Source organism: Pleurodeles waltl, chromosome 6 (assembly GCF_031143425.1).
Source record: "Pleurodeles waltl isolate 20211129_DDA chromosome 6, aPleWal1.hap1.20221129, whole genome shotgun sequence".
NCBI classification, from domain to species: domain Eukaryota; kingdom Metazoa; phylum Chordata; class Amphibia; order Caudata; family Salamandridae; genus Pleurodeles; species Pleurodeles waltl.
The window spans coordinates 1,016,441,368-1,016,467,162 of NC_090445.1; the positions used below are offsets into that span (position 1 = coordinate 1,016,441,368).

The window sequence follows — 25,795 nt, forward strand, 5'->3', positions numbered from 1 at the left end:
TGTTTCTATCATATAATGAGTGTGTTTCTGGCATTGTGGAATATTGCTTGATTTTATTAGCCAATCGTCTAGATATGGAAAGACATGGATGTGTTGTCTTCTTAAGTAGGCCGCTACTACTGCTAGACACTTTGTGAACACTCTTGGAGCTGTTGTTATGCCAAATGGCAACACCTTGAACTGGTAGTGTTTTCCTGCTATGACAAACCTGAGATATTTTCTGTGAGCTGGATGGATGGGTTTGTGGATATATGCATTTTGAGATCTGGAGCAGTCATGTAATCTTGTTTTTGCAGTCAGTAATGGAATAACATCTTGCAGAGTTACCATGTGAAAATGCTCTGACAGGATGTATAGATTGAGAGGCCTGAGATCTAATATGGGCCTGAAGAGGCCGTCTTTTTGGGGAATTAGGAAGTATAGTGAGTATACTCCTATTCCTTGTTGAGAATGTGGAACTAGTTCTATTGCTTGTTTTAATAGTAGAGATTGTACCTCTTGTTGTAACAGAACTGTATGTTCGGGAGACAATTTGTGATATTGTGGTGGGATGTTCAGGGAGTGGAGATTAATTCTAGGCAATAGCCATTGCGGATAACTGATAATACCCAACTGTCTTTGGTAATATTTTGCAAATTAGAGTAGAATTGCTGTAGTCTTCCCCCCACAGGAGATGTCTGGAGTGGAAGGGATGGGAGGAAGTCACTGTTTAGGTTGTGCTGTTGTCTGTTTAAAGGTTTGGAATTTAACTCTATTTCTGAAATATTGACCTCTATAAGATCCTCTAAACCCACCTCGTTGATACTGGGTTTGTTGTCCTGGTTTTGTTTGGGAGGTGGAAGCCTCCTCGAAACTGTGGTCTGCGAAAGAAACCTCAATATGGGGTGGTGTATAGAGCACCCATAGCTTTGGCAGTATCTGAGTCCTTCCTCAGTTTTTCCATAGTTGTGTCTACCTCTGGGCCAAAGAGGTGCTTTTTATTGAAAGGCATATTAAGAACTGCCTGTTGAATTTCTGGTTTAAACCCAGAAGAGCCCAGCCATTCATGGTTTCTGATTGTGATGGCAGTGTTTACACTCCTTGCAGCTGTATCAGCAGCATCAAGGGCAGATCTTATCTGATTATTGCTGATCGCTTGTCCCTCTTCTACTACCTGCTGTGCCCTTTTCTGGTGCTCCTTTGGGAGATGCTGTATAATATCTTGCATTTCATCCCAATGGGCCTTATCATACCTGGCTAGAAGTGCCTGAGAATTTGCAATTCTCCACTGATTTGCTGCTTGTGTAGCAACTCTTTTTCCTGCTGCGTAAAATGTTCTACTCTCCTTATCAGGAGGCGGTGCATCTCCTGAAGACTGGCTATTTGCCCTCATTCTTGCTGCACTGACTACCACCGAGTCTGGAGGGACCTGGTGAGTGATGTAATCTGGGTCAGAAGGTGCAGGCTTATACTTCTTATCAATTCTAGAGGTGATAATCCTAGCTTTTACAGGCTCGCTAAAAATTTGGTCTACGTTTTTAACCATTCCTGGTAACATTGGGAGACACTGGTACCTGGAATGTGTAGAAGATAGTGTATTAAATAAAACAAATCTTCTAATGGCTCAGAGTGCATGGTTACTCCATGATAAGGTGCTGCCCTGGATATTACTTGGGTGTGGCCAGTGGTGTCTTCTGGAGGAGAAGGTTTTGATGGGTAAAAGTCTGGGTCATTGTCCGTGATGGGATCAGGGTCATATAGATCCCATGGGTCTGCCGTACCTGCCTGTGAATATAAAGAATGTGTTGGAGAAGGCACTGGTGGTGGGCTATTCTGAGGCGAGAAAGAGAGCTGTGGAGATTGAGAAGGAGAAGTATGGAGAGGTTGTGGCTTCTCCTTTTGTTTTTGCACCTTTGCTGGTGGCTGTACGGAGTCTGGTTCCTCTTGGAAAGCCAGCTTCCTTTTGGTATTTAAAGGAGGTGCAGTGATGATTCTTCCTGTCTCCTTATGAATATATATTCTGGACTGTCTCTTATCCATAACCTGTAAAATTGGTTCAATCTCAGGCTCTTCCTCAGAAGTCTTATGAGATTCCATGATTGGTCTTGTAATCTGTCTTACTTTTTTAGAAAGTCCTTGTTCCTCTGTATATGAGGATCTTTTCGGCTCCGAAGTGTGTAGTTTTTTTCGGTCCCAAATAGGTAGTCGAAGGTCTCGGCTCCTAAGCCAGTTGCCATGTTTTCGACTCCGAGGAATGGGCTCTATTACTGGAGTCCAAAACGGTGCCTTTAACAGATTTGCTCGACTCCAAAGTGGACGGAGGGGTGGACTTTTTCAGTGCCGATCCCCGAAGGAAGGTCGCCAACAGTCTTTTTTCATGCCGAACCATGGCCTTCCGGCAGTGGTGTACCAAAGGCCATTAAATGTTTTTTTGTGCAGGGGTGCAGGTGCAGATGTACTCACACGTTGGCCAGCTGTGATGGGTCTGTCGTCTTCCGATTCCTTTTTGGAGTCTGTGTCTCAGATGGAGACTTCTGTCTGCGCCTTCTCTTCTTCCATGACGTCGAAATGTTCACTGCTTTTCAACGCCATTTTGAGTCTTCAGGCTCTGCAATCTCAGAGCGTCTTCTTTGATCGAAAAGATCGACAGGCCTCACAATCTTCCTCCCGATGGCCTGGAGAAAGGCACAAGTTACAAACCAAGTGTTGGTCTGCATATGGGTACTCTGGCTGGCACCGAGGGCAGAATCGGATTGGAGTCCGATCCATCAGGCTTTCCACGCGGTAGGCCCGAACAGGCCCGAGTCGGGCGCACGCTCCCTGGAGGGCAGAAAGTGAAGGTTCCGACGGTACAACCGGTTCGATGCTAGATGGGAAACGCGATCTAAACAATAGCAACGAATAAGAGGGTTTTCTGTGGTTTTCTGAATGAAAATCTCGGAGCGAGAGGAAACACGTCCGAACCCAACCACGGAAAGAAAACAATCTAACAATGGAGTCGATGCCCATGCGCAATGGAACCGAGAGGAGGAGTCACTCGATCCTGTGACTCCAAAAAGACTTCTTCAAAGAAAATCAACTTGTAACACTCCAAGCCCAACACTAGATGTCGGAAGAGCTATGCATAGCATTTGTATCTACTGCTACACAGGCCATCGAACGACATTATATATATATATATATATATATACATATATATCATCAAAGAGGGAATCCTGTGTTTCTTCCAGCGCTCGCCTATCGAGGTTGGTGCTCAGTCAATGGGCACAGGACCCATTTTAAATCCACGCCAAAAACAATTCAAAATCTGGCACTCCTTGCAAAACAATGGCCTTCATTTATTTCAAAAATCCATAAAACAGAACATAGGGCAACGCGTTTCAACCTTCACGGTCTTCTTCCTTGGCCCTTCTTACAGAGTTATACAACAGAAAAAATGTGGCCCCTCCCATCTGCTATATATACCATCATCAATAGACATAGAAGATATATATATATATATATATATATATACACATTATTATTATTTTTTTATTATTATTTTTTTTTTATATATGTATATTTATATATGTCCATAGGAATATACATTCTAATATCATTTTAAATGTCCATTTTATATACTCTTCCCATTTTAGTATAATGCTCCTATTTAACCAAAAATCATATCACTAATCGGATGAGCCACTATTGTAACACAATGAATCATCAAATAAATATTTTTGTAGGCCTTTCAACAAACAATAAGAGGTAATCTGACCTAACATTGTTCTAATGGGACCCTGCCTTGACATCATCCTATTAACCAATATGAACAGAAAGTTCCTCGTCCTTGTTCAATCCCCAAGGATAGCGGCTATTAAGCTGAATAATATATTCAGGCTCCAATCTTCTCAATTGTTTTTCTCTGTCCCCTCCTCTCAGAGTGGCCAAGACCCTGTCTATACCAAAAAATGTCATCTTCTCAACTTTCCCCTCATGCTCAAGATTACAATGTCTCGCTACTGGATACGCAGCATCCTTGTTCAATATCGCTCTCCAGTGCTCAAGAATGCGTTTCTTCAGAGGAAAAATTGTGCTGCCGACATATTGTAATCCACATGGACATTCTATTACATAGATAGCAAAATCTGAGTTACAATTAATATACTTTTTAATATCTGCTTGCCTACCCGTGGGTAACTCATATTGCTTCCGGTTTGAACTGTATCTGCATGCTTTACACTTGGCACACTTATAGAAGCCTTGATATTTATCTAAGAAAGTTTCTTTCTTCTTCCTTGTATAACTATGTACCAAAATGTCCCTTAAAGAACGACTCCTTTTGTAAGTTATCAAAGGAGTACGGCTGACTAGCTGCCCAATTATTCTGTCAGCCTTGATAAGATGCCAATATTTTATGAGGATCTTTTTGACTTCTGACGAATATGCATTAAGGACTGTCACAAATCTCGGGGTATTAGTGCCTTCTCCTCTCTTTTTGGGAATCAATAGTTCCGCCCTTTGAACTAATGCTGTCTTTTGGCATGCCTTTTTTACTACTCTGTATGGGTATCCCCTAGATCTAAATCTCTGTGTCATTGTTAATCAACGTGTTTCAACCTTCACGGTCTTCTTCCTTGGCCCTTCTTACAGAGTTATACAACAGATATATATATGGAAAATGTCACTTACCCAGTGTACATCTGTTCGTGGCATGAGACGCTGCAGATTCACATGCTGTGCATTATCCTGCCATCTAGTGTTGGGCTCGGAGTGTTATAAGTTGTTTTTCTTCGAAGAAGTCTTTTCGAGTCACGAGACCGAGGGACTCCTCCCCTTTCGGCTCCTTTGCGCATGGGCGTCGACTCCATCTTAGATTGTTTTTCCCCGCAGAGGGTGAGGTAGGAGTTGTGTATATAGTAAAGGTGCCCATGCAATGGAGTAAGTATGTATGTACATCATGCGTCTAAAAGTGATCTATATTTACAAATGTACAAGTTTTATCAACATATAATATATATAATTTTCATCAACTTATAACGGCTACAGGCTCCCGGGGAGACGGGAGGGCGCATGTGAATCTGCAGCGTCTCATGCCACGTACAGATGTACACTGGGTAAGTGACATTTTCCGTTCGATGGCATGTGTAGCTGCAGATACACATGGTGTGCATAGACTAGTAAGCAGTTATCTCCCAAAAAGCGGTGGTTTAGCCTGTAGGAGTTGAAGTTGTTTGAAATAATGTTCGTAATACTGCCTGTCCTACTGTGGCTTGTAGTGTTGTTAACACATCTACACAGTAGTGTTTTGTGAATGTATGAGGCGTAGACCATGTGGCTGCCTTACAGATTTCTGTCATAGGTATATTTCCTAGAAAGGCCATTGTTGCGCCTTTCTTTCTATTGGAGTGTGCCTTTGGTGTAATAGGCAGGTCTCTCTTTGCTTTAATATAGCAAGTTTGAATACATTTCACTAGCCAGCTGGCAATGCCTTGTTTGGATATTGGATTTCCTGCATGAGGTTTTTGGAAGGCTACAAACAATTGTTTTGTCTTGCGGAATTGTTTTTGTCCTATCAATGTAATACATTAGTGCCCTTTTGATGTCTAATGTATGTAATGCTCTTTTGGCTACCGAGTCTGGTTGTGGAAACAAGACTGGGAGTTCCACTGTTTGGTTTAGGTGAAACGGTGATATAACTTTTGGTAAAAATTTGGGATTTGTGCGTAGAACCACTTTATGTTTGTGTATTTGTATAAAGGGTTCTTGTATAGTAAATGCTTGTATTTCACTTACTCTTCTAAGAGATGTGATAACTATTAGTAAGGCTACTTTCCAGGTTAAGTATTGCATCTCACAAGAGTGCATGGGTTCAAATGGTGGACCCATGAGTCGCGTTAATACAATATTGAGGTTCCATGAGGGAACTGGTGGTGTTCTCGGTGGTATGATTCTCTTTAGACCCTTCATAAATGCTTTGATGACTGGGATTCTAAAGAGTGATGTTGAATGTGTAATCTGCAGATAGGCAGATATTGCTATGAGATGTATTTTAATGGATGAAAAAGCTAGCTTCGATTTTTGTAAGTGTAGTAAGTAGCTTACAATGTTTTTTGCGGACGCATGTAGTGGTTGAATTTGATTATTATGGCAGTAATAAACAAATCTTTTCCATTTATTTGCGTAACAATGTCTTGTAGTAGGTTTCCTAGCTTGTTTAATGACCTCCATACATTCTTGTGTAAGGTCTAGATGTCCAAATTCTAAGACTTCAGGAGCCAGATTGCTAGATTGAGCGATGCTGGACTCGGGTGTCTGATCTGTTGTTTGTGTTGAGTTAACAGATCTGGTCTGTTTGGTAGTTTGATATGAGGTACTACTGACAGATCTAGTAGTGTTGTGTACCATGGTTGGTGAGCCCAAGTTGGTGCTACTAGTATTAGTTTGAGTTTTTTTTACTAAATTTGTTTACTAGATACGGAAGGAGTGGGAGAGGGGGAAAAGCGTAAGCAAATATCCCTGACCAACTCATCCAGAACGCATTGCCCATGGAGTGAGGGTGTGGATACCTGGACGCGAAGTTTTGGCATTTTGCGTTTTCTTTTGTGCGAATAGGTCTATTTGTGGTGTTCCCCAGCTTCGAAAGTAAATTTGTAGTATCTGGGGGTGAATTTCCCATTCGTGGGTTTGTTGATGGTCTCTACTGGGATTGTCGGCTAACTGGTTTTGAATTCCTGGGATGTACTGTGCTATTAGGCGAATGTGACTGTAAATCGCCCAATGCCAAATCTTTTGTGCTAAGAGACATAGCTGTGATAAGTGTGTCCCTCCCTGTTTGTTTAGGTAATACATTGTCATCATGTTGTCTGTTTTGACAAGAACGTGTTTGTGGGCTATTAACGGTTGAAATGCTTTCAATGCTAGAAACACTGCTAGCAGTTCTAGATGATTTATATGAAGTTGGCTTTGTTGAGCGTCCCATTGTCCCTGTATGCTGTGCTGGTTGAGGTGTGCTCCTCACCCTACCATTGAAGCATCTGTTGTGATTACGGATTGAGGCACAGGGTCTTGGAATGGCCGCCCTTGGTTTAAATTTATAGGATTCCACCATTGAAGCGAGGAGTGTGTTTGGCGGTCTATCAACACTAGATCTTGAAGTTGACCCTGTGCTTGCGTCCATTGTGTTGCTAGGCACTGTTGTAAGGGCCGCATGTGTAGTCTTGCGTTTGGGACAATGGCTATGCATGAAGACATCATGCCTAGAAGTTTCATCACAAACCTTACTTGATAGTGTTGGTTTGGGTGCATGTGTTGTATTACATTTTGGAATGCTTGTATCCTTTGTGGACTTGGAGTGGCAATCCCTTTCTGTGTGTTGATTGTTGCTCCTAAGTATTGTTGTATTTGACACGGTTGTAGATGTGATTTTTGGTAATTTATAGAGAACCCTAGCTTGTGAAGGGTTTCTATGACATATTTTGTGTGTTGAAGACACTGTTGCTGAGTGCTGGTTTTTATTAGCCAATCGTCTAAGTAAGGGAATACATGCATGTGCTGCCTCCTGATATGAGCAGCTACTACCGCAAGGCATTTTGTGAATACTCTTGGTGCTGTTGTTATCCCGAACTGTAACACTTTGAATTGGTAATGCACGCTTTGGATTACAAACCTTAAGTATTTCCTGTGGGAAGGATGTATGGGTATGTGGATGTAAGCATCCTTGAGATCTAATGTTGACATGTAGTCCTGTTGTTTGAGCAAGGGAATCACGTCTTGAAGTGTCACCATGTGAAAGTGATCTGATTTGATGTAAAGATTCAGTGTTCTGAGGTCTAATATGGGTCTCAGTGTTATGTCCTTTTTTGGAATTAGGAAATACAGGGAGTAAACACCTGTTCCTTTTTGATGGTTGGGTACTAGTTTTATTGCTTCTTTTTGTAACAATGTTTGGACTCCTATTTGTAACAGATCCAAGTGTTGTTTGGACATGTTGTGTGCCTTTGGAGGCACATTTATTGGTAATTGTCAGAATTCTATGCAATAACCATGTTGGATAATGGCTAGGACCCACGAGTCTGTGAGTCTCCCCCCCCACAGGTGTTGTGTGTTGGGGGCTTGTGACGTTGGAGTCACTGTTTAGTTTGTGGGGTATTTGAGCTTTGTAATTTCCCTCGTAGTTTAGGGAACTGTCCACCCCTATATTGTCCTCGAAAACCTCCTCTTTGGTATTGGCTCTGGTATGTGGGTCTGGCCTGGGAGGTGGGAGGTGGAAGGTTCTGTGGCTTGGGCCCGAAACCCCCCTCTAAAGTGTGGCTTCCTAAAAGTGCCTCTGCACTGTGGGGAATAGAGCGCGCCCATGGCTTTGGCCGTGTCAGTGTCTTTCTTTAGTTTGTCTATAGCTGTATCCACCTCCGGCCCAAACAATTGTTGTCCATTAAAAGGCATATTCAGCACAGCCTGCTTGATCTCTGGCTTAAATCCGGAGGTGCGTAGCCGTGCGTGTCTCCGAATGGTGACCGCCGTGTTTACTGTTCTGGCGGCTGTGTCTGCTGAGTCCATAGCCAATCTTATTTGGTTGTTGGAGATACTTTGGCCCTCCTCCACAACCTGTTGGGCATGCTTCTGAAACTCTTTGGGAAGGTGTTCAATGAAATGTTGTATTTCGTCCCAATGTGCCCTGTCGTATCTTGCCAGTAGAGCTTGCGAATTGGCAATTCGCCATTGATTGGCTGCTTGTGCTGCCACCCTTTTGCCTGCTGCATCGATTTCCGACTTTCTTTGTCGGGTGGTGGTGCATCCCCAGAAGTTTGTGAGTTTGCCCTTTTCCGGGCTGCTCTTACTACTACTGAATCAGGAGTTAGTTGTTGCGTAATGTAAACAGGGTCCGTAGGGGGAGGTTTATATTTCTTCTCCGCCCTAGATGTAATGGCTCTGCTCTTCACCGGGTCTTGAAACACCTGTTTGGCGTCTTTTAACATGCCTGGTAACATTGGCAAGCTTTGGTATTGGCTATGTGTTGATGACAGGGTATTGAATAAAAAGTCCTCTTCTATAGGTTCCGAATGTAATGCTACGTTATGGAAAGTAGCTGCCCTGGAAACCACCTGCATAAAAGCAGTACTGTCCTCTGGTGGTGATGGCCTTGCCGGGTAACAGTCCGGACTATTATCAGAGACTGGTGCATCGTACGGATCCCATGCATCTGGGTCATCTTGGCTCATCCCTGTGTGCGTTGGTGACTGCATCATTGGGGGTGTTGCTATTGGGGACAGATGTGGTGAGTGCGGTGGCAATGGCTGTGGAGAAAAATGTGGTGGTGTTTTTTCCTTTAGCCACCTTTGCTTTTGGCTGCATTTCCGCTTCATGGAATGCGAGCTTTCGTTTCATTTGAATTGGGGGAAGAGTTCTTATTTTCCCTGTGTCTTTTTGTATATGGAGCCTCCTCTGTGTATGGTCTGGCTCTCCCATCTCTAGTTCTTGTCCAAACTTGTGGCCTTGTAGTTGTGAGGAAAGGCCGTGTTCCTCCGTATAGGTGCTTTGTTTCGGCTCCGAGGCTGGGTGTTTCGGCACCGAAACCTTCTGAGCAGTCTTTTTAGGCTCCGAAGAAACCTTTTTTGATTTCGGGGTGCCGATATCTCGGTGCCGAGTTTGGTCGGAACCGGTATCTCGGTGCCGAGTATATTCTGAGCCGGTATCTCGACCGGAGTCGGATGTCTTCGGCTGCTGTGTACCCTTTTTCGGTGCCGATGCTTGGTCACCGTATTTTCGGGTGAAGCCATGGCCTGTCGGCGGTGGCGTCCCCTGGGCCTTCATGATTTTCGAATGAGTTTTGGCTGGTTTACTCACGGTTTGTTGCCTCGTCGGCTGCTCACTCTCGGGCTCATCCGAGTCCGAATCTGGGATGGAGAATGTCTCCTCTTCGAGCTCTCCGGTCGCACAGCGTCTTCTTGGACCGAAATGCATGACAGGCCTCGCACGTATCCTCTTTGTGTTCGGGGGACAAACACAGATTACAGACCAAATTTGGTCTGTATAAGGATACTTAGCGTGGCATTTGGGGCAGAAGCGGAATGGGGTCCGTTCCATGAGCCTTGTAGATGCACGCGGTCGGGCCGACTAGACCCCGTCGAGGAGTGGAAGCCCCGAAGGGCTGCCGGAGCTCTTCTTTTCTTCAGTGTAGATGTGCTATGTCTAACCCGATATCGATCGCAAACAATACCGTCGAATTTTACGGTTGTTAACTAACTTTTCCAAACCAAAATAGGGAGCGAAGAGGAACACGTCTGAACCCGATGGCGGAAAAAAAACAATCTAAGATGGAGTCAACGCCCATGCGCAATGGAGCCGAAAGGGGAGGAGTCCCTCGGTCTCGTGACTCGAAAAGACTTCTTCGAAGAAAAACAACTTGTAACACTCCGAGCCCAACACTAGATGGCAGGATAATGCACAGCATGTGTATCTGCAGCTACACATGCCATCGAACATATATATACATACACACAGGAGGCAAAGCACTTAGGTTGTGTGTTTTAGCACTTCAATCTGTCATCAAATTTGAACAGATGCATGCTGTATCCTTTTTGATTTTCAACATTTCATATTTATGTATTACAAGACTTACCGTTGATCATTCAGCACAATGTCCATGTCTTGCTCTCGTACCACTCTTGTGTTTGCCAGGAATTCAGAGCTGAATGCATCTTCTACATCAGGCAGATGGTCATCGACTATATAGAGCAAACGGCAGCCCACATCCTCTGTCAAGCTTTGAAGCAGTGCTTTGCTGCCATGTCCCACAGCAAATATTGCAAGGCCAACTGTGTTCGCAGAAGATGCACCACTGTTATACCTGTTCACAGCACTGCCAGATACAACGCTATTGGATACTTCTGAAACTGTATGTCTTTGATTGGTTGGTTTAGGAGGAAGATGTGGATTTCGGACTTGTTGGGAACTGAATGCTGGTGGATGACTGCTAGAAGTAGAGGGCACTTGGTCTTCTCTGGAGGACACAGCATTGGTGGTGGAGCTAATGGCACTAGGGTGAACAGGAAGCACGGGCTGGTGGTGATATGATGGTGGTGAGGAGGCCATGTTATGGCTAGTGCTAGCAGTACTACTGCCACTACATAGATTAGATGATAGCATATACGGAGGCTGAGAAAGCAAAGATGATGGATCAAACTGGAATGGAAGACTGTTATCAATGTCCGAACAAGATGATCTAGGAATAAAAGAAAAATGGAAAAGCAATCATTTAGGTTGTGACATGATGTTGTGGGTCTTCAGACACTCTCCAGAGATAGCCACACAGCAGAAGAAAGAGTACATGTTTCTACATTTCATTAATACCAATTGTCAGAGGCTAGTACATTTTTATCTGCAAAACAGATACTTTATAGTAAATCATTTGCCTTCAAGCACAACATATTAATACATTTCCCACCTCAGATATTGGCATGCAATAGTTGGTGAATGGAAGGAACATATTTTACCATTATGTCCTTTCTCACTGAAATATGGGGTTATTAGAAGGTACAAGTTTAAATGGACCTTTCATTTCCATCTGACAAAACAGTAAATAAACGGACATGTATTTCTATTCAACTGAAGTTACATTTTAAAGAGCACACTGGAGGTGTTGGGTTGAGCAGTGTATGATTTTTTTTCCCAACATTGGTTAAGAAATAGACTTCACATTCTGCAACCCCCTGGATGGGGATGGATATACAGCTGCACTGGAGTCTGCGAATCTAAATTTCAAGAGATCGACTTTGATGTGATATGGAGATTGGTCGCTAGGTAGAAAGTAGGTGAGTCTTCTAAGGTTGCAGAGGCCGACTGGTGTTTGACTGTGGTTGGGGTGTCTAACATAGGAAAATGTGGTAATGGTACATTTTGTGATCTGTGATCAATTAATATTTTATGTGTTCAAGGTTGTGTGTGGCGGCGTGCTTGTTTAGGTTGGGGTTGGAGTGCATGTTCATGATGGTTTTAAAAGAGCAGTGCCATGAGGAGAATGATGGCTATAAAACACGGAGCATGTGATTTGAAGAATTTGTATCATCTCAGGTAAGGGATCCAGGTAGTTCATTTTGAGGAGGTGATATGGAATTTGTGATCTGGTCAGTATAAAGTGACTTACAAGTGCTCCCAACCTTGTATGGCAATTCAGTTTTTGTGATTTTGTTTTAATGTAGCTGGACTAGGCCAGGAGTTCAGATTACAGAAAAAGGTGTATCAGGGAGGTAGGTGGTTGTGGCCACCAGGAGGGCAGTGGGTTTGGCCTTTCACAGTATTTCAGTTTGTGCCTATCTAGAGATGTCTCTGTTACACATTATGGACCAGACTATTTTGATTTATGGGACCATATGATGTCTCCCGTCACTCCTAAAAGGGGGTGTGTGGGTGATAACAGCTAAAACAGAGAATGGAAGAAGACCTAGTGATCTTGTAGTCAGTAGAAATGGTAGGCATGATATGAAACTTGACTTCCCTGTCCATAATACGAGGACTGGCTCATGACATTCCCATTTCGACAAAGGAAGATGTGTAGCATATCAGTCTAAAAAAGTATGTCAGTTTTAAGAGAGCCCGGTTTGAACCTATGGTTTCTGTCACTGATTAAAGTTTCAAGGTGGCTATCAGGGCTTGTTGTACTGGAGTCAGGCCTGATATAAAGTTCTCTCTGTTTTACATTTGAGAGCCAGAAAATAAATCAAGCTAAAACACATGGATTTGCCCCAGAGAAGCAGATTCAAAACAGGACAGTTGCAAAATGCAATTGCAGAGCACTACTCAGAAAAGAGAGAGCATACAGTAGTGTAATAGGGGCTGCAATGATGACACAAAGCCTGTGATTAGATAGCACACGTTTAGTCTTTATTTGAAGACTACAGGACAATGTTTGTTCTCTGTTTTTTTCTTCATGTTGCGTTCTTTGGCCACTCTTCCTCTAGCGTTAACTTCTGGCTTTCTTCTTCTTTTCCAGGGTGACTCCCAGGAGGCACATGTGGAAAGAAAAGAAATAGATACTGACAACGGTAAGTGGCCTATTCGTGTTTTCTTTCCTTTTTCTGTTTTTCTATTACACTCTCTCCCCGTTTCCTCTTTTCTTTCTTCCTGTTATCATCTCTGCACTTTTCTTCTGTCTCTCTCTTCTTTCCTTTCTTCTCTTCTACTGGTGGTTCTTTGTCCCTCTCTTCTCTTGTCTTCTGCCCCTTTCTATCTTCCTTATTTTCCCTTGGTTGAAGGGTATGACTGACCTCCAATGTACTTTTATATTTCAGAGGGGAGGGGTTATATATACTACTCCTGAGGGCTAGGCGCTTTCCATCTTCTTGGCTGGTAGCACACCCCAGACCCCAAAACAGAGGTTAAAAAAAAAAAATGAAAAACAACAAGCAATACCCAAGAACAAATAAGTGAAGGGTGTAGGAGGGAAAAATCAAAACAGTAAGTACAGGAACTAACCACAAATCAAAGGGGAAAAAAAACCTTCCCGTTGTCCCTCCCCGCGTTTTACCTTCCGTCCTTTTCCCCTCCTCCCCCCCTGACATTGCTTAACCCTGCCCACACAACTCCGGAGGCCACGCTCTTCCCAGGGCGTGGCTGGGGTTTTGGGGTATTGCCTCCTGGTCCTCCCTTCTCTCGGATTGCCACTGGTGGTCTGTATGTCCTCTTGCTCTTGCGCCGTCCGCGGGTCCGTCACCGCCTCCTTTTCCGCTCCCGATGTCACGTTCTTCTCCCTCGTCGTCGCGTTCTTCTCTGGCTCCTCCTCCTGCTCTTCCGGGTCAGAGCGAAGAGTCCCTTTTCTTCTTCTCGTCACCCGGAAGTTCCTCAGGATTGGTTCCCGCTCGAGGACTTCTCGGTCAGGAAACTCTGCACGACCGGTGCCCCAGGGGTATGGTGGGTCCGATGTTCGAGTCGGCCCGTCACAGGTATGTCATATTAGGTGAAAGGCGTGCATGGGCAAGACTGTACATTTGAATGACACCGTAAGGTACAAAATCACCCCTGGTACCAATTATTTAGATCTAAAATAACAGTTAGGTGAAAAAGTATCAACAGAATTACGAAAACACTTTTACGAAATACTTCCTTTTACGTCCCATGCAATGCTCTTTAAGCAGGCAGACTAACATCAAATACCAAAAGAAAATGATGAGATTAAAATATTTCTCTAGGCTGATCCAAAATATGAATGACCGTTTTTTCAAGCAATTGTTGAAAGGGATAAACCAAGGCCTCTCTCTCGATGGATGCTTTTGATGCAGATGACATAAGATTTGACCAACAGCTAAAGTTAGCTATAGACAGACCTAAATAAATCACTGCCTTTCTTTCAATTACAATTGGAATTCACCTTTTTATGAAGTACAAAAAAAGTAAACCAAGAAGTGCTGTATGAACAGAAGAAAAAATGAAATAAACTATTAAACATATGGACCAACTTCCAGATGTCAGTGAGAATTAAGGGGCCTTTATCTGTGGTTGCAGCGAAGCAGAATAAAATCAATGTGATTATGACATTTATAGTTGTGATGTCTCTTTAATTATTATTTAAACTCCACCTATCCAGAGGGGATCACGCCAAGTGTGATTACTGACAAATATATGTCAGATGGATCAGTTTTAGACTGATGTTAACTTCACTGGAGGGCAATCATCATCAAACGATCTTGGGTAGTACTAAGAAATGTGATGTTTAGAAGGTTGTCATTAGACAAGAATTGTCTGCACTAGGAACACCACGAATGACTATGAACACTATGATTTTTGTTCAGGTGTTTCTTTTATCACATACAGTGCAACGAGTTTAATATTAGATACCATTGGAAAGGAGATTGTCAAAACTACGGGACAAGCTTCAGAGGTACATGTTTTGGATCATAAAACCATCACAAGAAGATACTTGGTCTGTGTGTACATCTGTTTCTCAAAACGGCACTAGCAAAATTAACAAGTCGAGTTTGTGTTTGTGATGAATGCATATGTATGTGGTTAAATCACCTGCCAATGAAAAAGCACGTTCACATCTGACTTTGTTATGGGTTAACACAGGTGCATGGCTATGTCATGCCAAGTGCATTTCTATGCTGCATTCATTTCGAAGGGGCTTGGATATTTGTGACCAGAAATAGCCTCTGCCAAAAAGAAGACATTAGGCAATGGTGAAGGAAGGGCAGCAGGCAGGCAAATAGAGGTTAAGAGCATTTGGATGATGATTTTTCGGGGATGAAACTAATTTAGAGAAGAGGTTTGAAGTGTCCAATAATGGCACTTCAACGCATATTAAAGGTGTGAGTCTGAACACAAATACCTTAGGCCCTTCCATCGGCCCAGAAAGAAACAGAATTTTGAGGAAGCAGGTCAAAAATGACAAATCTGTTATTCACAAACAGGAACTACAGAAATACAGCAAGAAAGATAGAGAATCAACAACCAAGGTACCGAACATCTGTGTAGTGGTGAGGAAGGCGATGTGTCCAGAGGATATTAACGCACGTCTCACATCCCACAGACAAACATGCACATGGTAAAGGGTAGCGGCAATGAGTCAAAAAAAAGGACTGAGATTTCAACACCTGTTTTTGGCTGCCACAAAACATAATTAAATTTGAATTTTTAAAGTCTATGATTAGATTAATTAAACCAAGAGGACCTTTAAAGGTAACTAGTAGGTTTAAAAATAAAAAGAACAAACATTATTAGTGTCAACCTGCACAGAGATCATCTGCAATCCTATTTTTTAAAGAACACTTCTTTCCAAGCAAACCTGGCAAATGGAGTGATATGATTAACCCCTTAGCTGCTAGGCTCCAATGCACCCCACCATCCCCCGTCGACCTAGTTTGGCTTTTTGGAGAAGTTCATGCTTATGCCTTTATAACTTTTTTTTCCACATAAGTTATCCAAGCCAAATGTAGGTCCTTTTTCAACAACCTGGGGATTCCAAAGGTAAACAGGGTTTATTGATTCATCTGGAGGGTACTATCAAAGTTGCCAAAATATAGCGAACATTTTTGTTTTTTTGTAAAATATAGGGAAAATGTTCACAAAAAAGCTTGTGATATCTTTCTATAAATTGCAGCAATTAAAGGTTTGCTTTGCTAAAATCAAAATTTTCCTGGTTATAGGTAACATGCAGAGCTGAATCAAAAGCATTTTTTTTTTTACCACATTTGTAGCATTTTTCTAACGGGTAGCAAGTTTTCCTATTTTTTGTGCTTTCAACCTGCTTCCAGTTTGTGATGGAAACAAGGGTGAAACTCATGGCTGGTCCAGGAGAGCTGCAAGTTTCTGAAAAGTAGACAAAATTCTAAATTTAGGACGGGGTCATTTGTATAGATCCCTCAATAATTTCCCAAACCCCAAAAAAACTGTTGAAATAAAAATGTATTGAAAATGAGTGTGAAAAAAATGGCTTTTTGTGACAACATTTTCATTTGTAACTTCTTGGAATAATGGCCGAGTAACAAAAGTAATGTACCTATACGTCCGCTAGACCCTTATGGTTGTGTGTATATATATATGGGTTTATACATTCTCCAAGAACTCGAAGTACCCAGAGCCAACAACTGAACTGCATCTCACAAAGGTTTTTAATTGTGTACCGGGTATAGAGCAATTCATATGGTAAGATATAAAGAGTGAAAAATGGGTATCAAAGTAACCTATGAATTTTTTAAATAGACACCAGATACAGAATTTATGAGCAATGGTTATTTGTAAATCTCTGAATTTGTGGGTACCCATACTACCACGTGATAAAGAGGGCATTTATCAAAATATCTTCTTTCTTACACACCGCCTTACATTTGGAAGACACTAATGCCCAATTATTAATAACAAAGATTCTACTATTCTGTTTTCTCACACGTGTCCTGATAAAAATGGTATGTCACTTGCGTAGGTAGGCATAGAGCACACAACAAGAAAGGGCCCTAAACACAACATGGACAAATCACATTTTTTCCACAAAAAACTGACCCTCTTTTCAATGTGGGTAGCTGTGAATTTTGGGCCTTACCTCAACCTAGCAAACCTGTAAAAAATGTTAAAACTAGCCCATAGGGATGACTTGTGTGGCTACCACCAGATTTTCTTACCCAAAAACCTTTGCAAACCTTTCTGTGACAAACACTTCTGGAAACTGTGGGAAGTCACACATTTCCAACCACCCAGCATTACCAAAGTCTCCTAGTAAGAATGATACCACACTTATATTAGAAAGGCTGGTGCACATGACAAAAAAAGCCTCAAAACACAACATGGACACATCACATTTTTCAATATGAACATACCCTTTTTTGCAATGCAGCTAGCTGTGGATTTTTGGCCCTAGCTCAGCAGGCATCTAGGGAAACCTAGTAAACCTATATATTTTTTAAACAAATCACTAGGGGAATACAGGGTGTGTGACTTGCATGGCTTTTAAAACCAGAAGCTCTTGCAAACCTCAAACCTTGACTAAAAACAAAACACAATTTACTCATACTTCTGTGAGGAACACTTCTGGAATCTGTGGGGAGCAACGAACTTCCTCCCACCTAGTATTCCCCCCAAGTGTCTCAATAAAAAATGCTATCTCACTTCTGTAGGTAGGGCTAGTGCCAGCAGCAGGAAAGGTCTGAAAACACAACATTAATACATCACACTTTTCAACTGAAAACTGGCCTTTTTTTTGCAATGCAGCAGGCTGTGGATTTGGGCCCTAGCTCAGTTGGGACTTAAGGAACTCCAGCTAAGCTGTACATTTCCAAAAACTAGATACTCAAGAAATCAAGGGTGGGTGACTTATGAGGCTCTCAAAAGGTTCACGTACCAAAAAGCTGTTGCAAACCTCAAACTTCGACTAAAAAACAATTTTTTTGCAGGGAGCCATAAGTTTCCTACCACCTACCATTCCCCGAAGCTCTAGATACAAATGCTACCTCACTTGTGTGACTGGGCCTAGTACATGTGACAGGCAAGCCTTAAACCAAGGTCAATAGGAGTCTTGTGGAGCAACTCTTATTGACCCTGGTTTGATTCGTTGGCAACACTAGCCAAAGTCATACAAGCGGGGTAGCATTATTGGGACAAGTGGGAGAACATTGGGTGGTAGGACATTTGTGGATTTCTGCTGATTCCAGAAGTTTACTTCACAGAAATGAAAGGTAAATGTGCATTTTTAGGCAAAGTTTGAGGTTTGAAGGGCTTTGTGGGCAAGAAAACGTTATGGGATCCCTGCAAGGTATACCACCCTGGACTCCAGCAGAAATGTCTGGGTTTGGTAGCGTTCCCCATATAGCAGCTGGACCGAGCTTCAAAAGCACATCCAGTTTGCCAATATCTCAAAGTTATGTTGTAGAGAAGCGTGGCTGCTGTGCAGCATATTGAAAAGTTATAACAAAAAAGTGTTTTAAGCTTTTTTGTTTTGTTATATATAACTAAGGAGACATTATGTGCAACTGAACGACCCTGCTAAATAAAATAATGAACTTAAAAATGTCTTCTAGATTTTTTGTTCATGCAATGCTGGCCGCTTCTTCATGTCTGTTCTAATGCTTGCATCTCATAGCTTTTTTTTTGTTATGGGGGCATAAACAACAGGAGATGGTGGATAGGAAACAGTATCTGAATCACAACATGAGCAGCCGACGGACACTAGGGGAGAGTCAACAGATGTTAGATTCTAAGGGCTGACTGATGTTTTCATGAGGTGGTGGTGTGCTGGTGCGTAGGCAATGCTCGGGTGATGCTGAATGATACTCAAGTGATGCAGAGCGATGCTGAGGTGGAGATGTTTTGGTGTGGAGGTGATGCTGAGTGATAGTGAGGTGGTGCTGAGTGATGCTGAGATAGTGTTGATTCATGCTGAGGTGATGGTGTTGCACTGGTGCGCAGCTGGTACTCAGGTCGTGCTGAGTGATACGGACTTGGGGCAGTCCTGAGATGATTCTGAGATGGTGCTGAATTGGTGTTGAATTGCTGCCGAGGTGGTGCTGTGCTGGTGCTGATTTGGTGGTGCACTGATGAGGTGGTGCTGTGCTAATGCTGAGATTGTGCTGTGCTGATGCAGAGGTGGTTGTGTGCTGGTGCTATGCTGGTGCGTAGGTGGTGCTAAGTGATGCTGAATTGGTGCTGTACTGATGCTGAAGTGTTGCTGCATTGGTGCTGAGGTGGAGCTGCACCAGTCGTGACTTGGAGCTGCGCTGCTTGTGGTGCAGTGATGCGAAGGTGGTGCTGTACTGATGCGGAGATGGTGCTATGGTGGTGATGAGTGTTGCTCAGGAGATGTAGTGGTGCTGAGTGGCTTAACTACTATTTGGCCATATAATCTTTCCCATTCTCAATCTGTGTGTAGATTTCTAGATAAGCCAGGCCGCACTGGTAGGTTAAACCTACGTAAAGAGAATTGGTGGACCTTTCTGGCCAAATTGGTCATAGAGGGAGCCTCTACCAAGCAATGTCGCCAGTGTGCATGTGGCCCTCATAGCTGCTGTGTGTACTTTTCAGACCTTCCCTTGACTGGTCTGCTGAGCACTGGATCTATGGCAATCTGCATTGGGGTGGGCAAAGAATTCCCCTCCTGCGGCAGAGTTTGCGGAGGTTTGCCCAGTCCGCTCGGAGTGCGGGGTTCTGAAAAAATGTGCGAAGTGACATCGAGCAGAGTTTTTCCCTTGGGTGGCTTGCCAACTTTAAGTTGGCAAGTGCGAGGAATCACGATGTTAGTGAGCGCAAGTGAGATTTCTGAACGCAGCAGGTCACGCCCGCCCCCATTGAGGAAGCTACTGCTAGTGTTGAGGAAATCCTTGCTTGACTAGAAAATCTAGTCGAGTGGCAGAAAGAAGTTATTGCACTCCACATGATGCTGTTTACGCTGATTTACAGTGGGTGAGAACCTCCTGGTGCTAAAAATCTGCATTAATTACACGACTTACCAAAACTCCACTGCTTGTGGAACTACACATGGTGCCGTTTTTTCAGCACTTCGTGGAGTTCCGCGTACCAGAACTCTGCAAATTCCGCTCAGGCCTAATCTGCATTAATTCATCCTCTGTGCCAAAACCCAGACAATTTAAAGCATAGTTGCTTGCGTCACCATCAACCAGAGATGCCTCCAGAATCTCCCTGTGAGCTCTGGATTAGATTCCATATCCAGTGACTCACATATAAATTCCTGACAGACAAGTTCAAACATCTTGTACAAATGTAAAATTATCATCTCTAAGTCCCCAACCACATATCCACTCTGTCACTGTCCATGCTGAACTGCACCAGAGAGGGTCACCAGTGAAGTGATGCATGAGCTAAAAAACTTGCACAGGTGACACTTTTAATTAGCGCCTCTAGAACGTCCTGAAAAAAGAACTTGTCCTGCTCAAAGACAGACTTTCAAAGGGTGTGCTCACCCTAACTTAAGAATGGAATAGCAAATTAATCCAAATACGTTTGTAGGACATGCAACCCAAAGAAAATAGCATAGCAAAGTGCAACACAATTCAAAAAATATTAAGCATGCCACACATACAAGAAAGACCACATGAAAACAAGAACCAGTACATGCGTGAAGAGCTGCGTAGCAAAATATTCAATTCAAGATTGACATCTAGTTATCCCTGTGGTCCGCTGTTGTATAAAGAATATATATTGCGTTTATAAACCTTGCAAAATGATTTTAGTCGGAGGTCACTCACAAGGTTCAACCCTCCCCACTCTAATATTCAACCAGTGACAATAATAAATTACATCTGAGTTCTCACCCAATTAAGACACATGCTATACATTTATGTTATAATGGTGAAAGTAAACGTACCACAATACAATATTGGAGGAACAGGACAAAGAAATATTACCAACAACTCTCAGCATTTATTTGCTGTGCCCTAGCCCATTAAAATTCTGGGAGGTAATAACGTGCACTTTTCTTCTCCTCTTGGCACCGAGAAGCCCCTGAGCTGGACTGCAGGAAGTTAAGCACCTCCCTCCACCGCCCATGTTCTGATTAAAGCCAGATGATGTCGGGGGGTTCGGGGCCTGCTGTGTAGCGTCAATGATTGAAGGAGAGTGGTGTGCATTTTTTAGAAGATCTTAATGAAAGTTAGCTCTTTGGAAAGAGACAACGTTACAGTAACAAGGAAAGGACAAAAGGGTGGGTTTGAATGAGATTGAGGGGTGAAGGCTCAAAAAGTTATTTAAAAAAAAAAAAAAAAAAAAAAAAAAGAAAAGGGAACTTGCACGAAGCCCATGTAATTCCAGGAAAGAGGAAGGCAATGGCTGAGGGGGAGATAGGGAGGGGTGGTCTACAACTAAAAGACGCATGGGACAGCTTGAAGAGGGCACCTCAAGTCAAACAAAACACATACACAAGTGGGGTTCTGGTTCAGAAATACAAGGTAGCGGTCTCAGAGGGTGCGTTGTAACGTACTTAGCTGCTGGCTCTCGGACTGAGGAACCAGGTTCGAGTATCGGCATCACCTCTCTCAGTTCCTATGCTGACCAGATCAAATAACATAAAACAACGGCAATCTAAGCAAAATAGAGAAGGTAAACAAAATTACAAATAAATGGCGATTTCTAATAGCAATGAAAATTACAAGTGCCGATCTGTACTGAAGGCCACGTCAAAGAAAACAAGCGAGCGGCAGAAAGGGAACTGGGTGATCGCGTTCGGAAAGGAGCAGAGGCATAAGACAAAAATAGTGCACAGCAACTCACATAAATCACTAGAAGGGAACTAACAGATCCATGTAACAGGGCCAGTCTCCAGAGGAGAACAAAACAGACAAAGGGTGGAACAAATATAAGCTATTCAACAGGAACTTCAAAAGGCAGACACTTGAACCAATGATACGCAACAGGCATGGTCAAAGCCCACAGAGTAGATAACCGCATGTCTAGAAGAGAAGGAGCACGCGCTGCCTAGGCTTGAACTAAAAAAGCATCCAAAATCAAAATTTTCTTTCTTGCCAAAAAAGATAGGGATGTTTTAATCTTTCTGCCCTCTCCCAGGGAGGGCAGTAAGACTGCTGGGGTCATACTGGAGGTCAGACCTGATGTGTGGGCCGGCAAATCTCGCACCTTGTAGCAATAAAAAAGGTCCCTGGTTTCTAGTGGGCGTTCTGCCCCCTCAACCCCAAGCTCGAGCAGATTTGAGGTAACAACCTCCAATATGCCCCCATGGGGGCAGAATGACTTTTGGAGCAGGGGTGGGGGTGGGGGGAGGGGGCACTAAGCCACTTGCAGGAGAGCGTTCCCCCTCCAAATATAATCCCTGGTGGTCTAGCAGGCTTTCTGACCCCCGCCAGGGGCAGACTGGAGCAAAACACCTCTCTGTGGGGTCTATTATCCCGTTGTGCAGGGGCAGATCCCCTTCAAAAAGAAAAAAGCCCATGGTGTCTAGTGGAGTGGGTCTCTGCTTGGAGATCGCCGTCCTGCGGGATCCCCAAGCAGTGATCCACTAGGGTAAGGTACATTCTCCCTTTTCCAACGATACCTCTCCTGTCTGCTTTCGTGCTCGGGCTGAGATATGCTACCAAGCACCGAAGCAGTGAAAGTGAAATTAACCAATCAAGCTCATTTCATTTTCACTTTTTCTGAAATGACTTCATCGCACCACCCACACCAATTGTAATTTGGAAAAAATATATATATATATCCTTGGGAACTGGGGAACATCTTTCTCCAACTCCAGAAGCTAAATTAAATTAAATCCCTCTTGTGCTCGCACTGAAGGATTTCCTGCCTCAGATGCGAGCATGACTTGGAGCTGTCCTCAGCACACTAGCACTGGTGCGGAGGACGGCCTGGAGTTGTCCTCCTCACCGAAGTGGTTAAAACACAACTTCCAATTGCATCAAAATAAATAAATGAACATGATTAGGGTCTCTGTTTCTTTTAAATAGATGCATTAAAACTTCATAAACGTATTTTGTAAGTATACAAAAGAAAAAATGTAGGTATCATTCTTAATGCAGTTTGTGAATGAAGGCAAAAGGGTCACTGCATGAAAATTAAATATGCAAAAGAGGACAGAGAGAAAGTACACATTCATTTACACTTAACACAACCACTGAAAATGCACAATGTTGTAACTTCGTTAAAGAAGTGTGTTGGGAACTGTGACACGCAGGGCACTAGGCCAAAAAGGGAAAGGTTTTCCTACAAACTGGTTCAAAGGAGAGCACAGTGACCAGTAAGGTTAAAATGAAATAAAATGCACCACTCAAACATTACTGGAAGAAGACGGAAGTTGGTTGACACAATTGTTTCAAATTGGTGGGTCAGAGAAAGGCGATTTGCCCTCAAAATGCTGTGCAGTATAACGAGACAGAAGCTAAGCATGAGATAAAGAGTGAACTTACAACTGTCAAACGGGTAGTCTCAATATGCAGCGTGATAAGAAAATTCCAAGATAGCAGGTCCTCCACCTAGTGCGCTAAAACAAATGTGACATAGGGCCAGATGTAGCAAAGCTTTAGCGAGTCGCAAACGGCGAAAATCACTGTTTGCGAGTCGCTAAAGCCACTTTGCTATGTAGAAATGCATTTTGCGAGTCGGAACCGACTCGCAAAATGCATTTCCGACTCACAAATAGGAAGGGGTGTTCCCTTCCTATTTGCGACTCGCAATGGTATGCATTTTCATTTGCGACCGCGATTGCGGTCGCAAATGAAAGCGCAGTTACCATCCACTTGAAGTGGATGGTAACCCAGGCGCAAACGGGAAGGGGTCCCCATGGGACCCCTTCCCTTTTGTGTCTGGAACAAAAAATAATTTTTCAGGGCAGGCAGTGGTCCAATGGACCACTACCTGCCCTGAAAAATACCGAAACTAAAGGTTTCGGTATTTTTTCAAAGTGCAGCTCGTTTTCCTTTAAGGAAAACGGGCTACACTTTGAAAAAAAAAAGACTGCTTTATTTAAAAGCAGTCACGGACATGGTGGTCTGCTGTTCCCAGCAGGCCACCATCCCCATGAGTGCCCTGAATCGCTATGGGGTCGCAAATTGCAACCCACCTCATTAATATTATTGAGGTGGGTCTTTGCGACCCCATAGCGACTCGCAGAAGGTGTCTGAGACACCTTTCTGCATTCCAAATTTCGAGTTGCAATTTGCGAGTCGCTGGGACTCGCAAATTGCAAGTCGCAATTTGAAAGTTTGCTACATCTGGCCCATAGTGCTTACTCACCGGGAAAGCAGTCTAGGAATGGCTCAACAGGAGACAGCCGAAAAGTAAGGCACAGTAAAAAACAAATGACAACCAACACCTCAAGCAGTCCAATTTTTAATAAGATCGACCTAAAAAAAGTTATTGACATGGGCACTTCTTGGCCTACCTGTCCTGTGCTACTCGTTCTGAGGTTGCTAACTTACCCGGATAACAGCTTCTATGCAGAGTTTGTACTCCCAACGGGTCGGTTTGGTGGTGGATTTTGGAGACAGAGGAGGAGGCACACAGAAATGATAGACTTAAAAGCTGGAAGAGAAGCTGGTGGCGAGGTTTGGCAATGAGTCTCGTAATGTAATGGGGGAATGACTTTAGTGCTCCTCTCCAAACCATTCATTTATGAAGCTGTGATGATGATGGCTGCCGGGATTTAATTATGTTTGTTTAAGAAAACGTGATTTAATAAAAATTATGCTAATCTGCTGCTTTTCTTAACTGCTCAACTGGGTCATCAGCGTGTCCTCTGGTATTACCTTCAGCAACTGCTGGGCCTACAATGAAACCATGCCACTGAAGAAAAGAGACCGCACTCATGCCAGCAGCTTTGTGCCATTCTGTGTCCACTCAACTGACATAGGCCCCCAGGGGACACTGCTTCCACCTCAGGGTTCAATCTCCAGGCACAGGGGTGGAGGGAGTATGAGTGGCGCACGTGGCCATTACATGGTACTCTTTTGGAAAATTCAGTTGCACATGCAAGCACCTCTGGTAAGGGCCTGTCAAAGATGAGGAAAGAGCAGTATGGATGACCATGAAAGGAGTAGCGATCTGCAGGGGATAACACCCGTGCAGAGTCCTGCACTGGCCGGAACCTATGCAGAAGTGGAGACACGCTCAGCAGTACACAGAAAGAAGGGGGTAGCATGTGTGCAGGAAACAGTCAGATGCCGTGGCTGCCACTCAACAACTTACCTCACCTCAAGGAAGCTCTGTAATTGGGCTGAAAATTTAATGGTAAATAAATATGTTGAGTGAGTTGTACATTTTCTCATATTGCATAAAAGGCACTGCAGCCGCACATTGTCAACGAGTGGATTATATGTTGGAATATAGATGAGTGGCCGAAGAATTGAGAAACCACAATGAGCAACGCTTTGTCAATGCCATTTTGGGAGGAAAGAGCATGGCCGAGCATTATGAAATGGCTTTTCCAAGATGGTGATCTATCCAGGGATTACTGTGTGACTTTTCCAATCCAAGACTTGTTGTATCTTTTCCTGTGATATCATTCCTGCTATACCACATATAAAGGAGGCATTAAGGAATGATGGATGCACCACTATGCATACATTCCTTTATTTTTCGCCGCGTTCACAGTCCACTCGCTACTATTTTTTGTCCACGATTTTTGTTCCTTGCATGCCGAATTTCCCTTCTACTGAATGTCTGACTTGGCTCTCTTCTCTGCCTCGATCTCAGGGAGCACTTGGTATCATGCTTATATATTTCTGCATTAATCTTAATTTTCAGTCAAGGCATCAAAATTGCCAAGCATGGTTTTTGCCCTTCTAGCTTTTTCTTACTAACAAGGGCCCTCTTACGAGATGCTTCACTCTCCTGTAGTAATTAGTCCAGTTGCCATTGTCGATAACGGTAGGAGTTGTACTTTCCTCAAGCATTC

At 43.3% G+C, this 25,795-nt stretch overlaps 1 protein-coding gene across 5 annotated transcripts in view; it reads right to left on the reverse strand.

Moving 5' to 3' along the window:
• LOC138300504 (inositol 2-dehydrogenase-like) overlaps positions 1 to 25,795 on the reverse strand; it is a 207,959-nt gene that overhangs the window by 143,592 nt on the left and 38,572 nt on the right. For 4 of the 5 annotated variants that reach the window (XM_069239952.1, XM_069239951.1, XM_069239950.1 and 1 more), the window contains exon 3: positions 10,580 to 11,182. In XM_069239952.1, the coding sequence (XP_069096053.1) occupies positions 10,580 to 11,182 (603 nt within the window). Of the gene's footprint in view, positions 1 to 10,579; positions 11,183 to 21,373; positions 21,465 to 25,795 lie in introns of those variants that run through there. The other variant, XM_069239954.1, reaches the window with a different exon arrangement.